This window comes from Rhodamnia argentea, chromosome 3, assembly GCF_020921035.1.
Source record: "Rhodamnia argentea isolate NSW1041297 chromosome 3, ASM2092103v1, whole genome shotgun sequence".
Classification (NCBI taxonomy): domain Eukaryota; kingdom Viridiplantae; phylum Streptophyta; class Magnoliopsida; order Myrtales; family Myrtaceae; genus Rhodamnia; species Rhodamnia argentea.
Window position 1 is genome coordinate 13,206,273 of NC_063152.1, and position 22,674 is coordinate 13,228,946.

Here is a 22,674-nt window from a genome sequence, read left to right on the forward strand (position 1 = left end):
GTGCGGACCCGAATCAGCTGGGTCGGGTTGGATCCGACCCGGTAGATCCGATCGGAGAAGAATAATCAAATCGGGGCTTAATTTGATCATTTTTCGTAAAATTGATGCCAAAATTAGGTTGCCCATAATGTTTCTCATTCAAAACGAGTATTTTCGTGGATTAAAAGTTTGGGATTTGACAAAAACCCCAAATTTTAATATTGATCCGAAAATGATTTCTGCATTTTTCAAAGGTCAAATGATCAAATCAATCCAAACCAAGGCCACCAATGGATTTGGAAGGATGAAAACTATATTTTAGAGGGCTTGTATTTTTATGGGTGTGCCCATACAAAATTTAATTTCAAGATTAGCGAAACCGGGGACTAAATTGCAAAGGATTTGTGCAATTAAGCCCTTTTGGTTAAAATTGAAGAAATTGGAGGGCAAATTGACACAATTGGATTTCAAGGCTCTATATATCAATGTCATGGCTTATTAAGAATGAAAATCGCAAATTAAAAGACTCGAAGAGGAATTTTTATGCTCGATTCGGGTTTACGTTTGTGAAGGAACATAATAACCCGAATCAAATTTTCAGAAATTGAAGTGACCAAAGTGAAGAGGGAATTAAAATAAAAATATCGACTATTTTTTGTATTTTTATGACCACGGATGGAATTTTTTATGATTTTTTTTGGATATTTTATAATTAAATAAATTCGAAAAAACATTAAAAATTACGAAAAAAAAAATTTTGTTCAAAATTGGTTCCTAAGGCTAGGCCAAGGCTTCCAAAGTTGATTTTGCAATTTTTATGAATTTTTGTCTATTTTTAATAATTTTCTAAAAATTAAAATAAAATAAAAAAATAAAATAAAATAAAATAAAATAAATGAAATACAGGTGATAAAAAATCAGGTGTCGACAGTAAATAAGGTTCTGGAGTTTGACGAAGGCTGGTTTTTCGAAGGCATAGTTACTTGGGGTTCCATTTCTTCTTCTTTGGGTTTTGCAAGGTCGACCATCATGATTTCATCAAGCGGCCGAGTCTTGTCAGGAGAAGTATCGGATGAGGTCGATGAAAGGAGATCAGTATTTAGAGATTCTAAAACTGAATCAAAGTCAGATGACTCATGAGGATTAGCCGAATTGACAGCAGAAATAGAAGGAATTTGCTACCTCAAAAAGCTTTCCAAAGGATTAGACACCATGTAAAAATGGGTCTTTGCCTTGGGAGAATCGGGAGGTGATTCTTCAGATTTTAGAGGCGCTAAAGGAGTGGAGGAGGAGACTTTCTTTTTTGTTTTCGTTTTTCAATCTCTTGCAGTTTTGTTCTAAAGACCAAGACATTTGTCTTGGGAGAGGGTGGTGCGGATGCAAGCGTAGCCGCAAAAGAGGAAGATCCTAAAAAAACCGAAGTGGCTGGAGATTTTGTAATAATCCGGGATGGGAAGAATTCGGGAAAAAAATGGACTTTGCGGAGAAAAACTAGATTGATTTGGATATTTTTCAAGATGTGTCTTCTGGTCTTCAAGAAGCTTGATCTGTCTTCTAAGCTTCTCAATTTTCGGAGTCCGATCTTCTAGGTAATGGTGAGAAATCTGCTAAGTTTCAAGCCAATAAAGCCTCTTTTGAAAATCTTCAAGCATCTATGTGGTACACCGATCTAGTCGTTCAGCCCGAGTGAAGACTTTGTCAAATGCAACATTTTGAGCCAAAGCATTCTCGGTGCCGCCGTTTAAAACAATTTACGCTAGAGTTTGGCCTCTTCTTCTACCATGCGCATCAACATCATGAGGAGCTGGTATTTTGGGAGAAATGTAAATTGTGCGTGTAATCGAAAATGACCAAATTGAAATGTTTCAGGGAATTTAGACTCCGTTCGTTTCACAAAAAATAAATAATTTGAAAAAAAATTAAAAATGATGACTTATTTTGTTTTAAATAATTAGCTAATAAAAAATATCTTCATTATGAGCGACCATTTATGTCTCAATATTTCGTAACCGATGAGATTTTTTTTTTTTTTGGTTCATTCATTTTTTGTGAGCAATATAGGCGATTATTTTTAAAAAAATATTTTTCAAATAATTCATTTTTCGTGAAACAAACGGGGTCTCAAAAATGAGAATAAATGCGAAAAACAAGCGTGCTGTTATTGATTATTGTTGCGCGTCGAAATCCTTCGACGGGGCTTTCTTGGTTATGGGTTCTAGGCCCAAATTGACTATGGCCCAAAGAGGGTTACTTACGCGAGAATCTTTTATCGAACTTAATCCATTCGTTTTCCGAAAAGGAGTTCTGGGTCGGTTTTGGATAGAGAGTGTCAAATGCAGTAGATTTACACAAAAGGGCGCGGTACAAATAGGCTTTCAACAACCTCGACGGCCCAATAGGTATAATAGTAGCAGTATAAAACAAGTCTCGACACGATCCTGGAATTAAATCGACGGGATCGGGAGATGATATAGGACACAATGCTGGAATTCAATCAACAAGACTGGACGGGGGATTGTAGGACACAATATCGGAATTGAATCGACTGATGCGAACAAGATGGGTGAAGGGTGCAACACCGGAATTTAATCAACGGTGCTGAACCTAATGAGTAGACGCCGGAATCTAATCGACGACACCTAACTCTGGATATGATACTCGCCGGAATTGAATCGACGACGGGAATCTAAAAACTATAGCTAGGCTAGGCTAAAGGCTAAAGGCTAAGAGCTAGTTGAAAATGCAAGTGTTTTGGATTTGTTGTGTGTACGTATCTTGCTATTGCGAGGTATTTATAGGCAAACTCTTTGGTAACCGCTGAGCAGTTTCTTCCTTTGGCCTCACGCTTTGCTCTTTTCCATAAGCTACGTGGATGACGGTTTCCCAATCTTCGCGCCTTTTCTTTTTACCTCGTGGGGATTACCGCCAACCGCCTCGAACGTGGCATCCCTCGGCGCGCTTTTTCTTGCTTTAGAAGGAAGTGGCGCCAGAGTTTACCCCGACACGTGGCACCTTTCCGATTGGTACATACCTTGCTTCGGTGTTCCTTCATGTAGCCGATTATCGCTTCCTCACGTGCTCGTCACGAGTCTTTCTTGGATTATTTTAAGTGTCAACAATTATGCAAGGGAGTTTACAAAGATAACACTGTTGGCTTTTATATCCAATTCACAACGGTTGTCACAAATGGTCATGGATTTTTGTGTCCTTAGATAACTTTCTAGTGCTATCTTTAGTTATTGATAAAAGTTTTACATTATTAGATTCTAGCTACGTTCATCCACAAAAAGTTATAAATCCCGAGGCTATAGGCATAGCAACCACGTAGCCTTGGATCTGTGCCGATCGACTATCTTTGTGTTTGAGCTCCAACACTTAGCAAAAATTTGCAATAGATGACTCTCGATATACCTCGTCAACTAATGAAGTCCTCATCGATGCCTTTTTTATTGCATGCTATCAATGACTTCATTAGTGAATTATCAATCCCTTCGAGTTATCAAATGCTTTTGTTCATCAATTGCCTTTGCTTTGAGTTATCAAATGTTTGTCGTTTTTTTTTTTTTTTTGTGCCGACAATAAGATACATGTTTGACTCTCGCACCATTCAGCGGAGACAATCATACGTACACCTTACATTTTTTTTTCCTCGAAAGAGGGCATTTTCAATCTTTGTGCCTTCTAAGCATTTTTATGTGACTTTTTTTAACCTTTCAATTTTTAATATCTCAATTTATTAAGAGAAAATGTAATACTTGCCTTTTCGATAGATAGCAATGGTTGAATATTGGGCATGATAAAATAAAGCTTCCTAATTCCCTAACAATTAATTGTTTCATTTTAAAGCATATTATACATTCTCAAATGATGTTTCTCATAATAACACAACAACCCTATAAAGTTCGTGAAAATGTCTCTACTTGAAAAGAGGCAACTAGCTTTACAAATAAGGCAATGGTGATTAACACGACATCCTTATGTTTCGCCGGAATTTCTCGCGCGACAAATTATCTTTAGCTGATGTTAGTTCTTTAGCTTTTAAATATAGAAAAAGGGTCATGTGATGATTCCGGACAAGAATGATCTAGAAAATTAGGTAATCAACAGGTAGAAACTTCAATAAAATTATACAATCCTAAACCAAACTGGAATTTGACTTGACCGAAAGGTTTAGAGAATACAATTCTTACAAACGGCCAACACATACCAACTACTGTGTTACAATGAATTTCCGTAAGCCTTTGAAAATTCGCATAAAATAAAAGTTTGGAAAATGCAAATATTTATGATGTCATGAACAGTGCTACATTAAACGTTGTAAGCCTTTGTAAATTGTAGGAAAATATTAAGGGATTGGAATGTTAAAATATTTCGCACGCTTTGTACTACATTGCGACAAGCGATATGTACTTTTATTAGCTTATAATATATATAGGTAATTAATCCAATGACTCATATATTTTTGCAATTGGATCTTAATGGTTGATGTTGGTTTAGAGAGTAGACCCAATCATGGGTTTGGCAGCCCACCACATGCTATGCCAGCTCAAGCAACAAGAGCCGAAGACATCTTTAGGCGAGCTTGGACCTACGGTAAGAGGGCTTGACCCGCCCAACTAGGCCCGAGCAAGCTCACCCTCCTCGCCTGATCTGAGGGGTCGATAAGACATGGCTCGAACCTGCGCATTTATAACCTCTATTATTAGTGCGCTCACCATTAACTGTATTGCTTTAGTAGTATTGATTATGATTAAGGACAAAGTTGCTATTAATCAGGATCATACATTAACTGTATATTCTGCTAAGGTGCTGTTCTGTGCAAATGATTTTTACCTCTCCTGTGGACAGAGGGAAGATGCTGTCCATTCGGGGATTCAGTCTTCGTACGCGTTTGATAAAACTTACCCATGTACTTCTAGTTTTACGGTACATGTATTTCGCCGTGTCGTTGATCATGTCGTTGGAACATGGTTCATACTCCCTATCTGCAGAAATAGTTATTGTTATATAGATAATCACTTTCTCTTGTAATCAAAAGTTGTAACAAAGAGGTGAGAGATACTAATTCAGCTTGTGACAAAGGCGGAAGTCAAAGTCTAAAGCTTGTTCTGTCCGAAGGGAAGCGAAAGATAATGGGACCGCCTGCGAAACTTGCTTGAATATCACCAAGTGGGTTGCCATTTGACTCATGTCGAACGACGGATAAATCAACTTTCACAACGGCTCCGCTAGATATAGCCCTAGTTTAAGGGTGACCTATGATAAACATTTGAATCTCGATTTCTCTTTCTTGTATTTATTCTTTACTCCGTTGTGTTTGCACGTCTTGTGTTTGCGCGTCTACTCCTAACGCATATCATATACTTGTTAGGATCGGCGCCGCAAATAAGTAAAACGAGCGAGAAAGAGAAAATTGAGACACGAGATTTTATCCCGATTTACCCTTAAACTAAGGTTACGTTTAGCAAATGATTTCACTATGATTAACACCCCCACCTCTCGTTATATCATTGAGTTACAAGCAAAACTAAGTATATATAGCAATAGCTATTCATGATCTCACGTGTTTTCCGATCGCAGGGGAGTATGAACCACACCCCAACAATACTTGCCCTTCATTGCAATTAATGAATTTGATCAACATCTGCATTATGTAGTAATAAGGCATCATATCCTTAAATAGTCGAATTTTCATCATAGAAAATTTGAAATCTCACAATCGCTTACTCTGATACGGCCGAGGAGATCATCAAATTTCATGTCGCTCGAACTAAGAACACCCTTTGTTTCCGGGACAAGGATGGTTTCATTCGAGACTAATCTCGTTGGCCACCCATGCAGCATGTTCGCCGACTAGACGAGCATCGACAAATGTTGTGCACCAGTGGCCCGGCAACAATGTTCGTCAAGTAATCTCGTCCATAGCTAGTTCCATAAAGTAAGGAGGTTTTCCAGACAAAAACGTCCACTAGGGGTCGACAAAAGACCATGTGACTAGCCAATGAGCAGCACCGACCTCAACTCGTGCTACGAACTTTGTCGTGTTGTAACTCTCTCAACTGAACTTCAATTTAAGCGAGCTTGTTGCTCGAAAGAAAAAAATCTTTTGAAATACTAAAAGACCCTTAAGAGCCCGCATGAAAATACTTCGGAAATTTCATTTCTCTGCCATAAACCCATCTAGCAGAGAAATGCGTTTAATAAAAACCCGATCGAAATAGAAATCCGTTTGGTTAAAAAATTGACTTCTGATAGGATTTTTCACTTATGGTAAAAATTCACTTTTGATAGGATTTTTGACCAATTTTGAGAAGTAAAACATTTTAACTTCTCGACTCCATAATCACTTCTTGGATCACACCCACCTCTGCCAACCACCGTTGCTACGACCACCGACCACGGCCGCTGCGACCACCGGCCACCGCCAACCCACTGCCGGCAGCCGCCGACCACCTCTCGCGCCTACCGTGGCCGCCAACCACCGTCGTTGCCTACCGCAGCTGCTAGCCTCCGCCGCCGCCAACCCGCCCCCTCTCCCCCCGGTGCCCATCGTCGTCGACCATCGTCGCCGCCGCCGCTTTGCACCACCGCCGTTTGCCATTGCCGCTTGCAACCGCCACCGCCCACCGCTAACCCCCCACCCCCCGTAGCCGCCCACCATCGCTGCCACTCGCCGACGATCACCGCCGACTACCGCCGCCTATCGACCATCGCCACCGATGATTTTGTTAATAATGTTTCAAAAGTAAAAATTTTCAACCGTTATGAAACGAACTTTTCTTATCAAAAGTCAATGCGGAACAGAAGTAAAAAAATCAACTTCTACTTTTGAGGAGAAGTAGAGAAATCAACTTTTGATTAGAAGTTGATTTCTCATAGAAAAATGCTACCATGCGCTCCCTAAGTTTCTCCAACCTATCGGATGGCCGAGGACCGGCCAAAACTAATGCCAAACACGGTAACTCGAAATCATTTCCGAAAGCGCTCGCAAAACATCAAAATTTCATCCCGACCAAGCGGAACCCCAAACCAACTTACATAAAGTCTCGCAGCTCCGCGACACCCTCTAATTTCACTACAAAATGATTTTTGCAGCTCAACAATCCCTCGAATGAACCCAACAATCGAAAACGCGATCTAATCCGAATTCCCAGCTTAACCAAGAAAATTCCTTCGATTAGATGAATAAAGGCTTCGACTCTCCAGCTAACACTTTGAAACGGAATTAACCCGGCTCGGCCGGACCTCCGAGAAGCGTGCATGCAACGAAAGCCCTTTCTTCTTTCCCCTCTTTCTCGTGTCTCTCTGTTTTCTCCCTCTCCCCTTCTCCATCTCAGGAAGGCGGTCGCAAGAGGAAGAATGGGAAGACCTCTTGAAGCTTATTGGGCTGAGGAGGTGCTGAGTTGGGCCTCTGGTTGGCGGCCCAAATTTCCTTAATTTTCATTACTGGGCCCATGCATAAATTTTCATTACGTGGGCCCATACATCACGCCATCCATCAAATTGAGAAAAGAAAAAAAAATCAAAAGGGAATTGAATTTTGTCACCGGCGGCGTGTTCAATCCCCTTCCCCCGCCGAGATTTCGTCTCAGAAATTCTTTTGCGATTGGAGTTGAGAGAGAGAGAGAGAGAGAGATGGCTGACGAGGAGAGGAAGAAGCGAGTGGTGGAGTCGCTGGGATGGCTGACCGAGTCCTCGATCATGCCCAAGAAGCACCGCGCCATCGCCGGCGTCGGCGCGTCCTCGATCATGGAGCTCAAAGCTCAGCTCTACAGGTCTCAGGAGGAGTCCAAGCAATCTAAGGATCTTTCCGGCGGTTCCGACGCCTCCTACCATCGCGCCAAGATTACCGGCCCCACGCCCGATTCCTTCTCTCGCAAAAACTCCGGCGTGGAGGCACGCGCTCATAAGTGCGTCTTTACCCTTCAATTTTTTTGTTCATTTAGTCTGATTGTCGCTTTTGATACTTAGTGGTTCCTGATTGGTTGTTGAGTACCAGGTTCTGCGGTTTCTAGTTTTGTTGGTGCTTCCAAGCCCTAATTTGTTCCATTTCTTCCGGATGCGAAACGATTGAAGTATGCCGTTTGGTCGACCTTTCTGGCATGCTTGTAATTACTCCAAATTGTGATATTAGGATTTAGAATTGTGGTGAATTGAACTGGAAAATGCTGAGAGAATCTGATGCTGCAATCTTATTCTCTCTGTTATATATTGGTAGAGAATAAATGGGACCTTCTCTATCATTTTGTTATTTCATTGGGCATTCGTCATACATTGGATGCAGTTGTTCTGTAAATCGTCGGTGTTCCGTGTCATATTTTCTGTGGGACTTTCCAGTTGATATAATGATTCCTTCTATGTAGTTGAAGATGATATTCACTTGTGTTTGTTGATTTTCATTCAAGGGACAAGCTTGAGCTGAAAGCCATTAACGATGGTTCGAAAAGCTACGAAGCACTAGAGAAGAAGGCAGCCTTATACGACAAGCTAGTTAAGGGAGAGCTCTCTGATGAGGAGGACCAGGAAAAATATTGTGTGGATTTCTTTCGCAAGAACCTCGAGCATGATGACTCACAGCAGCCACAAGGGCATGACACGCCTTCTTCAGAAGTGCTGGAAGATAGGGATGACGAGGCCTCAGTGTTATTTGAGACAAATTTTACAGGACCTGGTCGAACAGTTGGGGCAATGGATAGGGACGAACATAAGCGTTTTGTGAGGTAGGGCTTGACCTTTTTCTCCTTTTTCCAATGATATCTGGATTAAGATATTTTGCATTTGTGGACCTTGTCAATTTTTGGAAATATAAGCTTGAAAAATGATGAAAATATAACATCCATTCCTAACAGCGACTTCGATGTCAACAATGACGCATATATTAGGTTCAGGCCTTCATATTTGCTTATTTAGTTATTCACGATCAATTACAGGGAAGTACATGAAGAGGTGAATCAAGCACGAGAAAAGGCGTCTGACCTGAAAATGCGCAGACAAATCCAGGTAGAGGCTCGGCGTGAGAAACTGAAGCAGGCTTATCTTCGGAAGCAGCTGGACAAATTGAAGGCTGCATCAGGTACAGAACAAAAATGACTATTTGGAGAAAGACATATCTTGCTCGTGCATGTGATAGATTTCCCATTTGCTTATGAGAAAAATGAGAAACTTCATAAAGATCATCTCAGTGTAGTTTTTGTATTATTTTACTTTTCTACTGATTTGATTTGGTACCATTGTCTTGTACTATTGTTTCGTCGCGTTTTCTTTACGGTACTACACACGTGATGATATAGTAGCATAGTATAGGACTATGGAGTCCAACTGAGACTCTCCTATTGCACCATAGCAATCTCTTGTGAAAATGTTGAATTTAGAGATTGTTGATTGTAATTAAAAACACGAATTTTCATCAAACAATATCTTCAGAGTACAATACACACTATAAGATGACTTAAATGCAATACCTCTCTCATGCTCACAAGAAACTCCCTTGGCTTCTGAAAAATGAATTCACGTTGCTCACCAACACTAAGGCTCATGACACTCGCTCTACACACTTAACTAATTTTTCTTTGCAAGCTCCTATTTCTTGTTTATAGTTCTGTAAACCATGAAAGACTACCTTTATTTAAACTAGTTGTAAGTCCACAGTTCTTGGATAGGAGAGGCTGCATGGATGTTATTCATGCTTGGACACAAAATAATCACAGAGCAATAGAGATGAATAGCTGAAACTTGATGGCTTTTGATGAAAGGCCAAGAACTAGAAAGGATCCTTTCACATTGTGAAAGGTCATCTTATCTTTAAGCAAGTCGGTTTGTCTTCGTTTAACAGTCCCCTCGACACCAACTCCTTACCATGCCAAGTTGTTCTCTAAGTGTTGCCAATCATAAAAAAGACATCCTGGTGAACCTGGCAGCAATTTGGCATACTGTCTCTGTCGATATCATCTTTTTTCCTCCCTCAAGTACCTTCTTCTGGTTGGTGGACTTTTACATGTTTTATTTGGGTAGAGACACTGTTAAATGTTTAGTTGAATGGTTACACAATAGAGCAGTATTGAGTAGTTATCACTTGTTGCAAGTCTCTTGTCATAGTCAAAACGTTACTCAAGAGAGGGCTTGAGTATTAAAACTTGTTCTGCGTCTCTCATCAATTGGACCAGCCATTTACATTCTTGTGCTTCCTTTGCTGCTACTCTGTACTGTACCTATTAGTTAATAAGGATACAGTGGACCGTCTTTAGGCACACTCAGAAGTAGTCAATGTCACTATATCTTTCCTGCTCATTCCACTCTTTTTCTGCAGAAAATGCTAGAGTCTAGAATTCGCTTTGGATACCATAGAATATGCTAAATTGCTTGCAAGCGAGGCTTCTTCAATAATTTTACTTTTGATTCCAATGGCAGAGGAGATATTTGGCCTTGTCAATCTCAACTAGATCAAAATCCATGGTATTGATAAATCTTCCATCTTTTGAATCTTTGCCTTCAGCAGAACAGAATCTTATATTAAGTTTTATTAAAGTTTAAAGTGGTTTGCGTTCTAGGATACAAAATTCTTAGAAAAGATTGTATTGAGAAGCCATGTTTTGCAGTGCACTTTCAAGTATGAGAATGTTTGAGCTCTCCAAGCTCCTCGTGAAACCTAACCATAGGTTCACCTTTGTCCTTTAGATTTTTTTTATGTTATCTCCAGTAATAATAACCATTAATGCCGCAGCACGCAGCTAGCTTGCTTTTCTGGGTCCTGACAAACAAACTGGTATTTGTTGAGCCATTGAATATTACGTTGGACAATAAATTGAGGAATCTTCTTGCACCACATTCATGGTGCTTTTTTCAGCTGAGGATTGTTCTTTAATTTGCACATGTACTTGCGATGAGTTTGTTTTTGAACCCTGGGCATTTATCCATGTAAAATTGTTGTCTTAATCACTCATGTCAAAAGTTGTTCTTTTCATCCATTTGCACGACTTCCAATGGTTGCAAATTGCAACAGGTGTTAACAGAACGTTGACAATTTTTAATTTGGCTACAAGACAACTTCTCATCGTTATGCATCGCATTTTACTGTGAGAATCTTTGAGGCAACCATTGAGTTTCCTCTCTCTCTATTAACCCATCAGGTTTTGTCTTCATTACGTTACAGGGGTCTCACATCTTTCTTAGGATTGTTTTCATAGGGTTTGGATCTCTGCATTCAATTGCTCAAGGAGTATATTATGTCTCACGTCATTGGTTCCACACATCCTTCTACATATATCACATTGGCATATCTAGGGTTTTATTTGTCTCGCCCAGTGGATTTCTGAAGTCATGGATCAGATGAAGTTCCTTCTACTATTTCCTGTTGACTTGTAATACTTCTTTGCTACAATCCCGAATTGACTTCCTTTTTCATCCTTGTCATTTTTTTGTTGTTTCTTTTGATTCCAAACTTGGTTATTCTCACATTGGCTTCTTATTTAATTGCTTCCACTACATAATTTCCCACTCTTTTTCATTGTATATTCTTCTTTTTGACCACAGATCATGTTGCATTGCCTTTAATAGCTTTGTTATTGGATCTGCAACTTATAGCATAGTGAGCTTTTAACTGCAAGATAATCATTCGATCATTTGTTTCTCTGTATTTCCCCGTAAGTTGATTGCAACACTGTTGAGCTCCACCTGCATGTAAGCTTTTACAGTGGTCTCCCCTTATTTCCCTTTTTAGTGTGGTAAAGCTCCTGTTTGTTGGATAGCTTTCAGAGTATTTTGTAGGGCCTCTTCACTTCTCATCAGTCATCTGCATTTTTCAGAGTTTCTTTGTTGGCTAAAATACTTAATTTTTGTGTGATGGTGAGATTGGCCACCGTTAGTAGGCAGTGATAAATCCTTGATATCGACCATTTTAGCCAATAATCATAATTCTTTTCATGTTGTCTTCCTCTAATGCATTTTCAAACTGTTGCGATTTCATGTCAGTTTTCTTGGAAAATTAAGAGGCAAGGCTGTCCCCAAGCCTCGTTTTGTGTTGTAGCATACCCATGTCACAACAATCTCTCCACAATAGTTTCCTTGATGGCAACTGCAGCTTGGACTTCACTTTCCATCTTTTGTTTTCTTCACTATCCACTTTTGGCCCTTTAAGTGTGATGTGATTGTTGTCGTTCAACCATTTGATGTCGCCTACAGTTTAGAGATCTTCCGTTGTAACCTGTACTTTTCTGTACAAACATAACCTTGGCCTCTGACCGAGAACAAGTAAAATTTTGACCAGACACTTGGCGAAATCCAACTCCAAATGGATAGCTTCCACAGATTGGTCTGTGCGACCTTATATCTACTCGTCAGCCCCTGATTATGTTTGGACAAAACATTTTTCAATAACTCCAGATAAGACAGGCCCTAATTGCCTACCTTCATACTAATTTGTTGAATTTAGAGATTGGCGAGCACCAAATAAGAAATTGAATTTCCATTCAACTATAGCTTCGAACGATAACACACTTGCAAGATCACTTACAGTGCAGCACTTCACATGCTCATAAAACTCTCTTGGCTTCTCAAAAATGAACTCGGGTTTCTCAGAGAAGGTTTATTGTTTCCGTTCTGCATTCTCAGAAGCTTACATTATAGTGAAGGGGGATGGATATGCTAAGTTATTGCTGTGAGCTTTAGTGAGGTTTATGAGTGTGCAGAAAGTAAAGCAATAAGCTTATTGAGCACTGAGCTTATTTATAAACAAGTCGAGACTTTCTTGTGCCCCTGAGAAAATAGTATATTGCAAGTGACGTGTGTGTTATTGTACTATGAAGTAGCCATAGCGATGGAAATTGATCTTATCTACTGCCCACCAATCTCTGAACTTATCGAAAAACAGTTTCAGTTTCATTTGAGTTTATCCAAGTAGCTCATCCATTATTTGGGTGATAGAGGGGGCTATCAAATTCTTCAATGTTCATGTTGGGAAGAAGAATGGCTAATCTGCGTTTTGTACTGTCTTGTCTTATGAGGCCATGGATTGTTCGCTGCATATTCCATCGAAATACTTGCATAACTGATGGTTTGATGACTTAATGACATAAAGAGATGAATAACTGGAGGAGTTGATGTTGTACAAACAATACTGAAGAAAACCGCTTCTGTCAGCCTCATCCATCTTATAAGGCATATCTGTTATATTTTGTTCCGTTTTTCGGGGTGTGAGGGCACACATTTCATTAAACAATTGAGAGAGAGACAGAGAGATCCTTTCCACGCTACAGTACCATTCTAGGTTTATGATTACCAGTTCTGCTTGGACTCTTGTAAAATTATACTGTAGCTAAGCTCTTTTTCTTACTTGTGCTTGTTCTCTGCAGGTGAGGAGAAGAAGGCATAGAAAAATTGAGGGATAGAACTGAGAAAAGCAGCTCTCCCGCTTCAATTGGTTCGGGTGAACGGGGACATTTCACATCTGGAAGATATCAAGCTCTGGCGGCGAATGAGGAACTTCCAAATCCCGGTTTTGGCAATTCTGCGGAGGCCTCGAACCATTTCAAGCAGCTACAAGAAGATGGCATGCACAACAGTGGTAATTACAATTGAAGACGCTGAGTTAATTGCACCTGCGACGATGGAAAAGTGGAGTCAAATGTACATTTTCCTTCCATTAACGTTCTTGATCTGCAAGAACTGCGATTTAGGTTAAGTGAAATTACCTGTCGGGAGCGAAGCAATCCCGTTGGAAGCTGCCTCCATCTAAGTTGTGCCAGATTTCAATTTTGTTCTCTTCCTACATGTAAGGTGATACATTTTGAGCGGAAAATGATTGTATTGGGAAGCGCGAGCTCTCTCTCTCTCTCTCTCTCTCTCTCTCTCTCTCTCTCTCTCTCTCTGTGTTAAAGTGACAAATCATTGGGGGTGATGTTCAGAAAAATCTATAGATAGATTTGGGGATAAGTGGTCTGTAAATGGAAGGAAAATCGTGATGACAAGGTCTATGGTCGCCCACTCGACACTTCCCGAGTTAAAGTCAGCTAGTTTTGGCAAAAACGGCAGGGTAGGATTTGGCACAAACCCATGCGGGAATTTAGCTCAGGCGAGACCGGTGCTCTGTCCCTTCTGTCATCGAAAGGCTTTAACCCTGTTTCGCTTAGACGGGGTTCTTGATGATCATCGTTTCGTCAGACAATTATATATAAACAATTGGGTTGGGGGGTCATGTGGATATTTGAAGTTGAGAAGGGAGAGAATACATTGCGCAAGTACCCTCCCCATCTTGACGATTCGTAATATCCAAAAAGGAAAATAGAAAACCCTTGGCGATGTCAACCGTTCGCTGGCTTAATACTCTGAAAAATCTTTAGCTTTTAACTCTTATCTCAATTTTACTTTTTATCTTACAAAAAATTTCTACCTTTGGTGGAGCTTTTAAATCTTTATTTACCCCGAAACCTAATGGTCGATTACAAGGTTTACCTAAATTTCACGTGTATTATTAATCGAACAGTTGTAATGAATCATCACCATTAATGACCAATACTTGTCGTTACAATCTACTGACTACAACTTATACTTAGACATACAAAATAAATATGAAATATTAATAAATTAAAAATCTCAATCATAAATATCGTTAGAAATGAAAGTCAGATTAATGATTTCATATTATACTCGTTATCGGACACCATGAAATACCGTAAGGTTGTGCGAAGACATATATCAAGAAAAACATAAAAAGTTACTCTAGATTCATGTTTCTAGAATCTACCCATCAGCACCGATTTCTCAATTTTTAGAGCACGAAACCGGATAGCTTCCCCACCTATCCGATTTCGGGTTGTAAGTTCTATCCTGGAACCATGTTCACCCAAACGGGCCAAACCCCTTAGGTTGCATTTGATCGTCTGTATAAAACTCGGGATAGGATATGTTTTATTATATCCCGTGTTTGGTAGGTGTCCCGGATAGTATAATGTCGGATATAGAGGGGATATAACTCGGATAAAAAAATCCGAGGGAAAGGGGTAGGATAAGGTCGGATAGGATTTCTCTTATCCGTTATATAAAAGCTAACTTTTAGAATGATGATAACTTTCTTATCTCATTTGTTTCTATTTTCATTTTATTTTTTATTTTTTGCAAAGAGGTTTGAAAATCTAATAAAATGTGTATATTTTCAATTTTTTTTTTGTGTATGAGAACGTTATTTTTATAGTAATAAGATCGGAATATTTCATGAGCATCACGTAAGGGCATATATGTCCTTTATATTGATATATAGTTTCTACCAAATGCGGGATATGAGAATATCCGACTTTAAATCCATAGTTCACCAAGCAGTAGATAGGATATGGCCAAATCCCTAGATTTCTTATCCTATCATATCCAATCATATCCCGACCGGAAATCCCGACAACCAAACGCAGCTTTAGTGTACGCTAATTTACATTTCAACTCAGCTTCTCTGGAAGTCTTCTACGATGCACCAATGACCCAAATTCGTTCCCCTAGGCATCCAAAATGCACTAATGTCCGACCTGCTGCATTGAATACTTAAGTACATCATTGAAGTATTTGCTCGTCAAAGGATGACATGATGTTTCTGCACTTTGTAAGCAATGTACAACGTGTGGTGTCGCATGTACATAGCGAAACTAAAGTGAATAATGCCTGAGAAAAACTCTGTATCTTGAAATTAATATTTCACCGCTGCTTAATGGAACCAAACAGTTCTTCAAACGAACGCTTTGGAGAATCTTCGCGGGCGACTATCTCGACAACTTTGTAAGAGGATTCCGGAAGGTTCAAGGCCTCAACAGCAACTTCTGCAACTTGGTCTCTGGAAATAGAGCCTTCATACAGAGTATCCTGAGGATCAAAGAGAAGTAGCACAAGGATTTTGATCAATTTAAGATTTTGCTTAGGGATGGACAAATATATTTGGCAAACTATTTTTCAGTATATTCCTGGCAAGCAGTTCTTCAGAACAAACCTACATCTAAAATCAACTGATGTTCTCGATGTTTTGACCAAGATGCATTTGAATAGTTGGGAAAAGCTTATGCAAGACTAATCAATATCTGAGAAAACAAGGAACTTTAAACAGGAAAAACGACGCAATGAATGGTACTTCTAATCTTTAAAAACAAGGGGTGCCGAAAGTATTCTTGAATATTGTCAATTCATGGCCCAAAAAACTGGAAAAGATCTTTTCAGAAGCAATGGTAATAAACACTTCCAATTGACTGCTGCAAGTACTAAATGAAACCAGAACGAAATGTCCGGGTCAAATTACCTCAGGCTCCATGACGATATTACCCTTGGGAGGTTAGTTACGCAAACCACCAGGCCTCACTATAGTGTAGTTTATTCCGGATCTCCTGATATGTTGCTCTGCCTGAAGCTTGGCAACTAAGGTGAGACCAAAAACGTTTAGGAAGATGTAAGCAGGATTGAGTAACTGCCCCATAGCAGCTCCATTTACTAAGATAGAACTAATTAGGATGAATCTGTTCACTCCAAGTTTGCGGCAAGCTTCAACAAGATTGACAGTGCCAAAATTATCAACCTGTGACAACAAAGCTTCCATCATTCCTGCTCTACATAGAGAATCTTTCTTCTTTCCCCAGGTTAAGGTATGACATTCGGGGTCTGAACCTGGTAAAGACTTGTTCATGAAGATACACAGGATGCATACAGCTATGGAGCCAAGTAATACTAATCGAATAATGTCATAGACAAATGACTCTTCCAATTTACCTGGAATCCATTCAAACAGATCACTGAGAAATGTATCGGTTAGTGTTCGATTAGATGGAGACTTTTGTTCTGGTGCTCCTTTCTCCTGCTTCTTTATAGGCATATATTCAACGGAGGCGCAGACATCAAGAGACATGATTTCCTAGAATATCAGTCCCTTTCTCTTCCCCATTGTTACCTTTCTCCCATTCTGAATATCTTGAATTTCATTATCGACAAAATTTTCATTATACACTAACATAACGTTTGACATTTTGATAAAAGCCTGAAATGCAATAGGTGTAGATGTTCACCTCTCAGAGACAAAGCCTATCGCATGTCTTATGTAGTAAGCCAATAAAAAGTGTAACATCATACTAGAAGCATTGCTAAAATTGTATGAAACTGAGCTTTGCTATCTACTTTTCTAAGAATAAACTGGCAACAGAGTAACACTAGCATTGATTCTTCGAAACTGCATCAAAAGTTCATCTTTCTCCTTCAATGAATTTACCTTCAAACACCAAAACCTCATCGAAGATAAGATTTGACACAAGAGATGCATTTCTCACAACTGATGTACCTTCTTTTTCCTTGGAAGAAGAGAGAGAGAGAGAAGATGAAGTGGAAGAAACAGAAAGGAACACAATATCTTCTTTCGTAGTTCGAATGATAAGCAACTGTCTCTTTGACATTCAATCGAAAAGCTCGTGGCATCGACAGCACAAATGACTAGACAAACATTGTAAGTATAATCGAAGAAAACGTTCAACGGACATCAATGGGATGGAAACAGCCGCACTTGACTGCACTACATGACACTACGGATCTACAAGAGGAATCTACTGAATGCATAACTGCGACTTTTTCTTCGACTAACCTTCCAAGGAGCGAACAAATCCCACCCCGGCCTAAACCCGGTGGCGCAAATCACAGCCTCGGAGTCACCGCCAATTGCTTCAGCCAGCTTCTCGGACCCTTCCGTCACATCAGCTTTCACCTTCAAATGAACTTATTAGATTACACTCCTCTTACAATTCAACCAACTCCGCAACTTAAGATGTTCATTACACTTTAATACTCAATTTCTTCATTTCAGAATCGCAGTCATACTTGCTCGCCGCAACCCAAAAGGACCGCATTGCCCTATATCTGAAAACCAAATTTTCGCAGAATGGCACCATAATTTTCCCCTACACATTGCGAATTCTTCCAAACCTCAAAAAGGTGGGGAAAAAAACACACAAATCAAGAAGAGTATGTATGACTCACAATTTGAAGAGCTGGGTTGTTCTGGGGGAAGGCTGCTCTCGCCCCGTCGACGTCGCGGACCCCGGCCTTGACGGCGAAACCCTTGGCGAGCAGCCGGTCGACGATTCTCTTGCCAGTGCTTCCCGTCGCGCCGGCGACGAAGACTTTCTTCGTCGGGCCCGCATTGACCTCGGCCTTCCCCGCGGCCTCCTCTGTAATCTCATTGCCCTGCTGCATCATCTATCACAGAGAGAGATAGAGAGAGGAGTGAGAACTGGGGGCTTCAAGAACAAGAAGTAAAAGACAGAGAAAACTTGGGTGGGCACGTACCCTGATGGAGCTGAAGGACGTAGACAACGAGGACGATGATGGTGATTGTGGTTTTCCGATAGAGAACGAGAAGGGAGGCGGGGGAAGAAGAAAGTGAGAGGTGGTCGCTCTGAGACTCAGAATCGAAGAAGTGGCCATTTGAGCTTTAGGTGGGCGGTGATGGGTTATCCTGCAAAAATCTAAGTAAAAACTGCGGCCACAAAAAAAAACTCCCTCCTCCTCCACTCCGTTTCTGCCAGTTGCCAGCAGCAGACTGGCTTGTAAGAAAAGGAGATCAATTGTCACGGTCGGACTTCCGGTTCATGTGTGTGGGGGGATACAATATGGACGACACAAATGGATAAATGAGAGTAACTTAAAAGACAATTTATGCGCCGACACAAATGGAAGATGTTCGAAGGTGAAGTTGGCTATCCTTGCCCGAGCTGATGCCGCTCTCTTAACGATGGTGACAGGACGAAACTAGTTATTGCGTTGAATTGAGACGTAAGCACTCGACTTACTCGAGCTAAAAGAAGTCATGATATAAGGATATTCTGTAATATGAGTCATGAGAATAGTTTTGAGAAAGGAAGGATGGCTTGTTATGTTGACTCGAAAAGTATTGCATAATTCATGACCACACTCAATCAGTTTGGACCGTAACAAATAGTTTATATTGGTGTAAGCGATGAAAGATGTGTTTTTCTAAGGCGAGCATAGAGGCCATTCGCCAAAGACTAAGGGAGGGCGATGAAGCCACAGTAAGCGATGTGTTTTGTTGGGCGAGTATCAGCCATTCATCAAAGACCTCAGGAGGGGCCATGATGGTTAAGGAAATACAAGGAAGCGACAAAATAACCCGCGATTAAGGGCGTTACGAAAATCAAGTGGGAAGAATGCCACAATCCAATTTTCCTCATTCAATGAAGGTTTGGAGGTAGACATGGCCATATGGAACCGTGGGCCCGGAACCGGCCCGTTGACTGGACCCACGATACCATAATTGTGGGAACCGGCCCGGAACCGCCCATTCGGGGCCGTTTACGACCCGTTATTAAAAAAAAAAAAAAGATATGGGCCAGTGGGGCAAAGAGCCCGACAGGTTCCGGTGCCGTTACGACCCGTTTTTTTAAAAAAAGATATGGGCCGGTGGGGCAAAGAGCCGTTGGGCTCTTTGCCCCACCGGCCACCCCTCCCCCCCAAACCACACACACACACACACACAACGGCTCTTTGGGCCGTTGGTTAAAAAAAAAATTGAATTATTTTTAATTCTTGCCTATAAATACCTATCCTCCCCCTTTCATTTTTCTCACAAATCCTCTCAACAATTCTCTTAAATCATCTCAAACCCTCTCAATTCGCTCAAATTCTCTCAATTCGCTCAATTCTCTCAATCCCGCCTCAATTCTCTCAATTCGCTCAATTCTCTCAATCCCGCCTCAATTCTCTCAATTCGCTCAATTCTCTCAATCGGATTTCCAATCAATTCTCTCAAAAATGGCAAGTAGAAGCAGAAATGCTGGAAAGGGCAGGATGACTATGGGAGATTCTAAGTGTCCCATTCCCGAATATGATCCTTGTGAGTATGCATGTTGAGAAGACAACGACGATAATATCAACATTGTCCCGATTCCGAACGTCAAGCACATCCCAACACAAGAAAGTCTTCATTCCCTACCGGTGTCGAAGAAACGTCAACGGCAAATGAGCAGGAACGGAAGGGCCAATATAGTATATCCGACTTGTGGCTACACTTCGACAAGGTACGCAATGAAGGCGAAGGTAAGTATAATATAAATTGTAAATATTGTTCGCAAACATATAAATTTACAAAAGAAGACGGCTACGGAACATTCCGTCGGCATTTGACGAAAAAACATCCAACGCAAGCGGAGATGGACAATACGCAACAACAAATTTCCGGGTACACCAATTCTAATCATCATCCTTTATTCTGTTATACTAATGCACTTTATAAACAAACATTAGATGAATATGTTGCCTTTGATCATGCTCCGTTTACTACTAGTGAAAATTTTAATTTGAAATATTTGATAAATATTACGTTGGTTCCGCAAGCACCAACTATTCCAAAAAATACTCTTAAATGCGAAGTTTTTCATCTTTATAAAAAAGGAAAAAAATCTTTAGCAAATTTTTTTGCGGAATTCAATGGACTTGTACATATAGGTAGAGATATTTGGAGTGATCCTTGGCAAATTCATTCTTATATAGGTGTCACGTGTCATTGGATAGGTGACGATTGGACCATTCAAAAAAGACTTATTGCATTTCGAGTTTTTGATGAAAGACATTCGGCTCATAAATATTTATAGAATAATTAGGCAAGTTTTAGAAGAATATAATTTGATAAATAAAGTATTTTCAATTGGTTTTGATAATGCCGCTGCAAATACCGCTTCTATTCCCGAATTAGAAAATATTTGCAAGCCCTCTTTTGACAGATAATTTTTTCACATTAGATGTATTTGTCATGTTTTAAATTTATGTGTGCAAAATGGTTTACAAACTCTTGACACTTCTCTAGCCCCAATAAAGGGTGCAATTAAATTTTTATGGAGTCGTGCCCATTTTATGAAAGCATGGGGAAAATTTTGTAAACAACATGGAAGAAGGGCAAAAAAATTTCCAAAAGATATTCCGACTCGTTGGAATTCTACTTACGAGTTGCTTCGGCAAACTTTTGATTACAAAGATTTATTGTGTATGTTTATTTCACAAAATATTCCCGAAATTACTTTACTTCCGCAACATTGGGACATTTGCAAAAAAAAAAATTAGATTTTTTAAAAACTTTTAATGATGCTACTAAGACTTCATCCGGTATTTATTATCCTACTATGCATATATTTTTAATAGAGTGTGTTAATATTGGTAGTGTTTTTAGTGAATATGAAAATGATACTGAATTAGCTCGAACTATTTTAGTAATGGGAGAAAAATGGTTGCATTATTATTTCCAAATTCTTCTTGTCTATTTAGTGGTATTGTTTTTTATCCACGTATTAAATTAGACGGTTTACTAGATTATTTGAATGTGTATTATCATGATTGTTTACATTTGGAAGATTCAATAGATATTTCAAAAATACAAGGAGATATTAAAGAATCTATAGTAGTATTATATGGAGAATTTTGTAGTAGATATGGTTTAAGTGATTCTGGATCTTTACAATTTACTGCCTCACGTAGCGAAGGTGGTAGTTCACTTAGTAGAGGATATAATATGCTCAAGAGTATGCAAAAAAAAATAATAAAAATGAGCAACATGTAGTATTTCTTAATTAGAAAAATATTTAACCACTCAATTTGAGTTTTGTGATGCAGAACATAGTACTGATTTCGAAATCCTAAAGTAGTGGAAGAGTCACCAAATCGATTACCCAGTTCTCGCTCTCATCGCTCGCCTGATATTGGCAACCCTTTCTTCAATAGTTGCAATTGAATAAGCATTTAGCGCTGGAGAATTAGTTTTGGATTCTCGCCGTTCAAGATTAAGTCCGGAGTTTGTGGAAGCTCAAGCTTGTGTCGACGATTGGATGAGGGCAAAATTTCGACACCAAAAGCTGGATCGAGAACACGAATTTTTTAGCGAGGATTGTGAAGATATCACCGCCACGGGTACCACAACGGATAGCGACGATTGACGATGAGGTAAGTTGGGGTTATCAAAAATAAAAGAACTACATAGGCTTTGATTCTTCTATCCCCAAGAAAATATGTAGACGCTTAATGATAATTCATTAAGTTCAAGCTCATTCCTCCTCTCTCTCTTTTTTCCCCACATTTTATTACAATGTACAATTTAATTATATTTTATATTTTATATTTTATTATATTTATTTTATTATTTTTTATTTTAAAAATTAAAATTAAAAAAAGGAATCGGCTCGGGAATCGGCCCGGAACTGGTATTTTCAAGGGCAGGTTCCGATTCCAACTTTTTGCGGAACCGGGACCGGTGGTTCCACGGAACCGGCCATGTCTATTTGGAGATAAGCTATGCTATATGAAAAGAAGCATGAGGAGTGTGATATAGGATGATACAATTGCATGATGAGAGTGGTGTCCTAGAGTTTGTGTTAGGAATCAAGTGATGAAAGGAATATCACGCGGGAGATATCTAAATGTGTAATTAGACATCCACACACAAACATGTTAAAGGATTGATACTACTCTCCTGATGTTATTCGTGGCGTGGCAAGCTACAATCAATTGTGTAGTATTGAATTGAATTGAGATGCATGTCCTGCACAAGACACAAGATGACTAAGTTAAAAGCAGACGTGGTGCAGTCGGTCACAATAAGGCATTCCACAATATAAGTCAGGGAAAATGATTATGAAAAAGGAAGGCTAGCTTGGTGCATCAGCTTGCCACGTGTCGCATTATTCCACTACT

The 22,674-nt window shown here is 39.7% G+C and overlaps 1 protein-coding gene and 1 pseudogene across 1 annotated transcript; one reads left to right on the plus strand and one right to left on the minus strand.

The window, feature by feature from the left end:
• The first annotated feature begins 7,501 nt into the window (after positions 1 to 7,501).
• Positions 7,502 to 13,801, plus strand: LOC115730807 (uncharacterized protein At4g18257-like). Its single transcript, XM_030661421.2, has 4 exons — positions 7,502 to 7,889; positions 8,385 to 8,699; positions 8,910 to 9,052; positions 13,326 to 13,801. The coding sequence occupies exons 1-4, from the start codon at positions 7,615 to 7,617 to the stop codon at positions 13,343 to 13,345; spliced, it is 753 nt and encodes a 250-aa protein (XP_030517281.1). The 5' UTR covers positions 7,502 to 7,614; the 3' UTR covers positions 13,346 to 13,801.
• A 1,587-nt stretch (positions 13,802 to 15,388) lies between these two features.
• On the minus strand, positions 15,389 to 18,584 carry LOC115730806 (annotated as a pseudogene).
• Between the last annotated feature and the right edge of the window lie 4,090 nt (positions 18,585 to 22,674).